At 70.8% G+C, this 7,336-nt stretch overlaps 1 protein-coding gene across 1 annotated transcript; it reads left to right on the plus strand.

Moving 5' to 3' along the window:
• Positions 1-277: 277 nt before the first annotated feature.
• Positions 278-3,443, plus strand: HMX1 (H6 family homeobox 1; the record flags this gene model as incomplete). Its single annotated transcript, XM_084907512.1, is given in 4 exon segments — positions 278-692; positions 2,835-2,930; positions 2,933-2,971; positions 2,974-3,443. Coding segments are annotated over 4 exon segments (999 nt in total). The 5' UTR covers positions 278-298.
• Positions 3,444-7,336: the final 3,893 nt, after the last annotated feature.

Below are 7,336 nucleotides of genomic sequence, written 5' to 3' on the forward strand. Positions count from 1 at the left end.
CCCCTCCCCTCCCCGCCCCCAGCGGGCCGGCCCGGCGGCGACCAGCGCGGCGACGGAGTGGAGCGCCAGGCGCTGTCCGGCCGGCTGTGGGCGCACCCGCTCCCGGCCCGGCCCGACCCGGCGCGGAGGCCGCCAGACCCCCGCGGGGCCCGACCGGGCGCTGCGAGCCGCGGCCCAGGGCCGCCCGGCGCGTGCACCAGAGCCGCGCGCCCCGACCCCCGTGGGTGCGGGACCGGCCGCGCCCCGGGCGCTCGGCACCCCGAGGAGCCCCGCCGAGCCCGCCGGGCCCGCGGCGGAGATGCCGGAGGAGCTGACGGAGCCGGGGCGCGCCACGCCGGCCCGCGCCTCCTCCTTCCTCATCGAGAACCTGCTGGCGGCCGAGGCCAAGGGCGCGGGGCGCGCGGCCCGGGGCGGCGGCGGCCGCGAGGACGGGGAGGACGAGGACGAGGACCCGGAGGACGAGGACGCGGAGCGGGCGCGGCGGCGGCGGCTCCAGCGGCGGCGGCAGCTGCGCGCGGGCCCCGGGCCGGGCGGCGAGGCGCGGGCGCGGGCTCCGCTGGGGCCGGGCGCGCTGGGCCTCGGCCCCCGGCCGCCCCCCGGGCCCGGGCCGCCCTGCGCCCTGGGCTGCGGCGGCGGGACGCGCTGGTGCCCGCGGGCGCACGGCGGCTACGGAGGCGGCCCGAGTCCGGACAGTGAGTGAGGGCGGCTGGCGGGCGGGCCGGGCGGCGGGGCCCGCTGCTTCCCCGCGCATTTGCTAGGGGACTTTTGGGGGTCACCCTCCCCTCCCCTCGTGTGTGGCGGAGTCTGGGCCGCGTGGGCCGTAGCAGAGACCGGGGGCGCGTTTGGAGGCTGCTGTCCCGACAGGGTGCCCGCGGGGAGGAGGTTCCACCATCGCCCGACCCTGCGGGGCCTGGGGGGCTGGAGAGCAGGGAGGGCCTGGGCGAGGCGGTGACAGTGGAGAGGAAAGAGAACGTGAACCTGACAAGGAGAGAGGGGCCTGGAAGACAGCAGAGAGGGACGGGGACAGGGGTCGCTGCAGGAGCAAAGCAGAGGAGGCGCAGAAAAAGAACCCAGCGAGCGGGAAGAGAGGGGGTACAGGGAGGAGGAGGAGGAGAGGAAGGGAGGACAAAGGAGAGTCGGATGCGGGGAAATACAGGCGTTGAGCAGAGGGAGCCACCCGAGGGGAGCGGCTTCCACAGTGTCTGTGCCCGAAATCCCGTCTCCTGCGAGAGATGCGGAAAAGGCTGCCGGCCGGCCTCTCTTCCTCCCTCCAGGCCGAGGGCTGTGGTCTGCCAGGCAAGAGGGGCTCCTGTAGCGAAGCCCCCCCCCTCCTGCTCCTCCCCCTCTCCTGCCTTTGTTCCCTGCCCACTCAGCCTCAACACCCACTCATTACGAACCCCGAGTTCTGCCCCCTTCCCCAAGTTCTGCTTCCCTAGGAGGGCCGCTGCTTCCCCTGGGGACCTGGCCTTGGCAGGGAGACACGGGGACGGGCCCTGGGAAGCCATTCCAACCAGGCCCCGGGTTTCACCAGCCCCCCAACGCGCGCGCGCGCGCGCACACACACACACACACACACACACACACACACAGAGACACACACACAGATATACACACACACACACACACACACACAGATACACACACACACACACACTGTGGCCGGCTCGGTTCCGGTTCTGGGGGCTCTTGAACTGAGGTCCACTCAGTCCCGGGGCATCCTGTGTGCTGCTCCGGCTTGGGAACCCCCTCTCTGGTGTGCGAGGCGGGGAGGGGGCAGGTCCTGAGCCCTGTTACTAATGTGAGCGGATCTGTTTCCTAAAAATCCAGCGATCCAGTGTAGGGCCCTTCCTGGGGTGACTCTGAAGAGGAGCTCAGAAGGTGAGACCCCCCCCCCACTTCCTCAGCTCCCGGAGGTGGCTGGGCTCCTTTCACACCACGCGGGTTAGGGCCCCAGCCTGCCTCAGAGCCGCTGGCCAGCCTCCGTGAGTCTGGGGGTGTGGGTGTGGTGGGCAGACAGGCTCCCCACATCACTCTGCGGCACCCAGAGGTGTAGCCACCAGGGTAGGGCAGGGGCACCCAGAAATCAGCATCCCTCCGCCCCCCCAGTGGCACCAGGCAATACAGGCCACCACCGGCCTCAGCTGCGGCTCCAGCCTCTGCCAGCGGCCTCTCCTCCCTGTGGGAGCCGGGACCTCGGTGTTTGGAGCCGGTCAGGGCCCTCTGCCCGGTGCGGAAAGCCCAGGCTGCAGGCCGCCCTGGCGCTCGCGGCGGCTGCGTGTGCTGCGGCCTGAGAGCTTCGGGAAGCATGCAGGGAATCTGGGTCAGGAGCGGGGAGAAGGGGCGGTGGGCACCCGGGGCCTGAGCACCGGAGGTTCCTGGGGGACCCAGTGCGTTGGCGGCCTGCCTCCCGCAGAAACGCTTCTGTGCACGCGGGTCCTGCACCCGCTCCTGCGCCAGCGCAAGCCCAGCCCGGCCTCGTTTCCGGGGCTGCGGCTGCGGCCGGGAGTGTCCGCTGCCCCCGGGCGCCCCACATTTCTCTGGAGGACCCTGACCTCCCTGGCGGCCTGCGGGTCCGTGTTCCATGCGTTTCGCTGGCTGCGGGAGCCGGCCTCCGCGCGCTCGTTGGCGGGTCTCTGTCTGTCTGTCTCCGGTGTGGGTGCTGGTGGTGTCCGATCCGCAGGTCCCCTCCTGCCCCGCCTCTCCAGCCCCGCGGGGTGTGCCCGCGCGGCGCCGGTGCGGGAGGGTGCCCGCGCGGCGCGGGGGGCGGCGGGGGCCCCGGGGACCGGGTCCGGGAGCAGCCCGCGCAGCCACCTGTTTCCCTGTCTTCCCAGCAGCCAGCGACCGGGACTCGCCCGAGGCCGGCGAGGAGCCGGGCCGCGCGGAGGGCGCCTGGCCGCGGGGCCCCGGGCCGGGCGCGGTGGCGGGGCCGGCGGAACGGGCCCGGCGGCCGGCGCGGAGGAGGCGGCGGAGCCCGGGCGGCGGCGGAGGCCCCGGCGGCGGCCGGCGGCCGGAAGAAGAAGACGCGCACGGTGTTCTCGCGCAGCCAGGTCTTCCAGCTCGAGTCCACCTTCGACCTGAAGCGCTACCTGAGCAGCGCCGAGCGCGCCGGCCTGGCCGCGTCCCTGCAGCTCACCGAGACGCAGGTGAAGATCTGGTTCCAGAACCGGCGCAACAAGTGGAAGCGGCAGCTGGCGGCCGAGCTGGAGGCGGCCAGCCTGTCCCCGCCCGGCGCGCAGCGGCTGGTGCGGGTGCCGGTGCTCTACCACGAGAGCCCGCCCGCCGCCGCCGGGCCGCCCGCCGCGCTGCCCTTCCCGCTGGCGCCCGCCGCGCCCGCGCCGCCGCCGCTGCTCGGCTTCTCCGGGGCGCTGGCCTACCCGCTGGCCGCCTTCCCCGCCGCCGCCTCCGTGCCCTTCCTGCGGGCGCAGATGCCCGGCCTGGTGTGAGCCCCTCCGCCGGGCCACTCCCCGTGCCGCCCGGAGCGCCAGGACGCCCCGCGGGGGCCCGGTGCGCCCACAGCCCCTCGGGCTCCGGAGGGCAGGCCGGGGCGGGCTGTGCCCCACGCGCCCCCAGAAGATAACGGACGCGGCGGGCGCGGCGGAGCTGCGAGGCCGGAAGCCGTCGCCCGGGAAGGGGCTCAGCCTGGAGGTCCCTGCAGAAGCCGCGGGGAGCCCGCACCAGCGCCACAGACAGCCCCCAGCTCCGGCGCCGCGGGGACCGGCCGGCCTCCGGGACTGCGAGCCCCTCGGGCGGGGACCGGGCCGCGGAGAGGACCGGGAGAGGCGGGCGCGGGGCAGGTGCGGCCGGACAGGCGGGCCGCAGGTCTCCGCTCGGAGCTCAGGGCCTGGCCAGGGCTCCCCAGGGGCTGCAGCGCCAGAGGCCAAGACTCTTCTTTTTTGTTTTTTAACGAGTCTACTTATTTGCGTATGGAATAAAAAGGGACGTTTTCTGGAGTTCCGGCTGCTGTGTGGTCACTGGGCGGGGCCGCCCTCTCCCAGCACTTCCCCTCCGTGCACTTCCCCTCTGACCTGGGCCAGAGCCGGCCGGCTGGCAGCAGGTGGGCCGGAGTCAGGTCTGGGGGCCCAGCTGCCAACCCCCTTTCCCCCGGAGGTCCAGCGGACCCGGAGGAAGTGGTGCCGAGGAGGGAGCTGGGAGGGAGAGGGGCACCGGGTGGGTCCTGTACCCCAAGGTCTGGGGCTCCACCCAAACCGGCAGCCACCAGGCAGTTCAGGCAGAACCCGTGGCTGCTCCGCTTGGCACCGGAGGCCGTGCGGCAGCCATGCCCACGTCCCATCGGGACGAGTTAAAAGCTTCCAAGCAGATGGGGCTTTTCTTTTGGCCAAAACAAAACCCTGGCGCTCCAGCAAGGTCTGGGGGGACGGTGATCTCCGCCTCATACCCCTCCCTCCGCCTCCCTTCACCCTGGGTGCCTGCCGTCTGGCCCGCTGGGGGCTCGGACCTGGAGGCCGCGGTGGGTAGGTGGTGCAGTCCCTGCTCAGGGCCGTTTGTGGGCTCCCGAATGCCAAAGTCGGGGTCCCCGTGGCCACCACTCTCTGTCAGTGCCCCCCTCTCCTGCCAGCCCGCTGCAGGCTGCAGGCAGGGCCCTGTATTGCATCCCCTTCTCCAGCCTGGGGCGGGTCGTGGGGTGGAAGGGTCGCTACTGTGACCACAGAGCCCGCCCCCTGGAAAACCTCCATCCGGCTTTGGGCCTGGGCTGCCAGCCGGAGCGAGAGGCTCAGCAGCCTGGTCACACATCCCCGCCTGCCTTTCCCTAGGGCCCCGAGGCCAGGCCCCTGAATCCCGGTGGGGCCTCCGAGGTGATGCCTGGCACCCTGTCCTGGCACCCTGCTCCCCGTGCCTGATGCAGGACAGGTGGGAGCATCTTCAGGAACTTAGGGGGCCCGCCCCCAGCCCCATTCCACTGTGGAGGTAGACCCATCAGCCGCCTCTTGGCCCCCCAAGGCTCAGACTCGCTCTCCTGGAGGGGGGGCTAACGCCCCACTTTTAGCAGCTGCTGAGCCTCAACTTGACCTCGTCTAGAAGGGACTTGGATCTGGTTTAACAAAGCAAGTTTGCTGCTAGCTGTGCCCTGTGAAGGCCTGCACGCCTGGTCTGAGAGGTGCCAGGGGGCTCCCTCCACACGGCCACTCCGAGGGCCGCACCCACTGTCCCTCCATCGCTCTCCCACCGGCCGCGCTGGGCTCCACACCTGGCTCAGGCTCCCGGGACCCTCGTGCTTGGTCGTGTTGGTGGTGGCCTCACGCCATCAGCGGACACATCGTGAGGACAGCCTCCTGCAGCTCCGTCCTCCATCGGAGGCCAGGGGCCAGGGCCGGTCCTGCCTGCAGCGCCCACCCGCTCTGACCAGGCCACAGCCCCGGGACCCCGTGAGCCCAGCACCCGCCCTGTGACCAGCCACCGGGTTCTCGGGAATGCTGGGCCACCGGGAATCAGGAATCCAGAACCAGAACAGGATCATTGAACCCCAAGTTAAAGGAGGCACCCCGCAAAGCAACTGCTTTATTGGACGGTGGCCCTGCGGTGACATGGTGGCTGCAGCTGTGCTGAGCAGAGGCGGTGCCTGTCCTGGTCCTGGGCGGGTCTCCCTCGGGGCAGGTGGGTCCGCACCAGCCAGAGCTTCAGGCAGGCCGGCCTGGCCTAGGAGTGCGGAGTCTGTGGCGCAGTCAGAAGTCCCACTCCCCAAGAAACAGGAGAAGGGAGCGGGGAGAGGAGGGCCGCGTCTTTCCGATGAATCCGTGGATGTTGGGCTGGCCCGCACCTGCCTGCGGGGCTGGGGCTGAGGCGGCTGGGGGGCGGTGGCGGTGTGGAGGAGGCTGCACCCCTCTCGGAGGGCCTGGCGCTGTCTCCGGAGCTGGGAGCCCCACGGGGAAGCACAGGAAGCCGGGCTCCTGCCGGGCCCAGGAGCTGGCGTAGTGACCCCGATTACCCAGCATCCCGGGGGCGGCCCCAGGGCAGCACCCCCAGGGAGCAGCGGTGGTTACAGCGGGGCCAGGCTGGGACCGCAGCGCCAGCCCCAGCGCCATCGATCCCCGCCAACCTCGGCGTGCTGGCTCCACTCCTGGGTCTGCCTCCACCTTGCCTGCCCTCCCCTCCACACGCCACCCCGCCCACCCCTCAGAGCCCGATTCAGCCACCAGGGCTGCCTGGTGTCGGGTCAGACTCCGAGCCCAGGAGGACCTGATGGCTTTGGACGCCCAGGCGGGCCCGCCTTGGCCCAGCCCCGGCGGCAGTGACCTTGATCCGGCCCCTTCTCTCCGGCTGAGGATGGGCTCTGCCCTGTGAGTACTGGGCCTCCCCCACACCTGGAGGCTGAGGCGCGCCCAGGCCAGAGCCACCCCCGCCCAGGAGTCTAGGGGTTACCCGATGGTGTGGGATTCGTAGGATTCGGAGTGACCCACCGCCTCCGGCACGCTGGGCCCTGCGTGGGTAGGACAGGCCAAGTCCTCACTAGCGCCCCCCAGAGAAGAAGGCGGAGAAGCAGCTCGCCCAGAGCGGGTCCCTCGGGTGGGACCTGCGCGGTGGGTCTGGGAAGGGCTGCTACAGGGGACGAGGGCTGGGCCCTGTCTTGGGTCGAGGGGAAATGGAGCTACAGCCTGAAGCAAACCGCAGCGGGCTCCTGCTCCAGCAAAACAGACCAGCTCCCTCCTCCCCAGGTACTGCCCGATCCCGCCGGCTCCACCCAGACACCCCAGGACCCATCCAGGACCCCCTCCAGCTCCATCCAGCCACCCGTGGGCTCCATCCAGGGCCTCCCGTGGGCTGACCCCAGGCACACTGAGCACTGCAGGCCCCTCTCCCAGGCGAAGGTGCCCCTCCCCGCAGGGCCTGGGGAGGAGTTCTCAGCCTGGGTGCTGAGCTGCGGGGGACCGAGACAAAAGGGCTGGGAGCTGAGAGAGGGAGGCAGGAGCTGCAGGCGGGCGCTCTTTCTCTTGTGCCTGCAGGTCTCTCTCCCAAGCATCCTTGTGGCCTCTGGTCCCATCTAGCAATTTTCTTAAAATAAAAAACACATTTTTATTGATTTTTAGAGAGAGGAAGGGAGAGGGATAGAGAAAGAGAAACACTGATGAGAGAGGAGCATCATCTGCCAGAGGCCTCCTGCAGGGCCCCTCCTGGGGATCCAGCCAGCAACCGGGCACATGCCCTGACCCCGAATCGAACCTGCGACCCCTTGGCTCCTGGGTCCATGATTCTCAACTAGTGAACTACACTGGCCAGGCCCACCTGGCAGCTCTTGGAAAGGGAAACCGAGGCTCCAAGAGGAGCAGAGACTCTGGGGCAGGGACCCCGCGAAGTCACTGGGCCACCCCCGCCCTGGAGC

Source organism: Pipistrellus hanaki (assembly GCF_964339955.1).
Source record: "Pipistrellus hanaki genome assembly, contig: scaffold_137, whole genome shotgun sequence".
Lineage (NCBI taxonomy): Eukaryota > Metazoa > Chordata > Mammalia > Chiroptera > Vespertilionidae > Pipistrellus > Pipistrellus hanaki.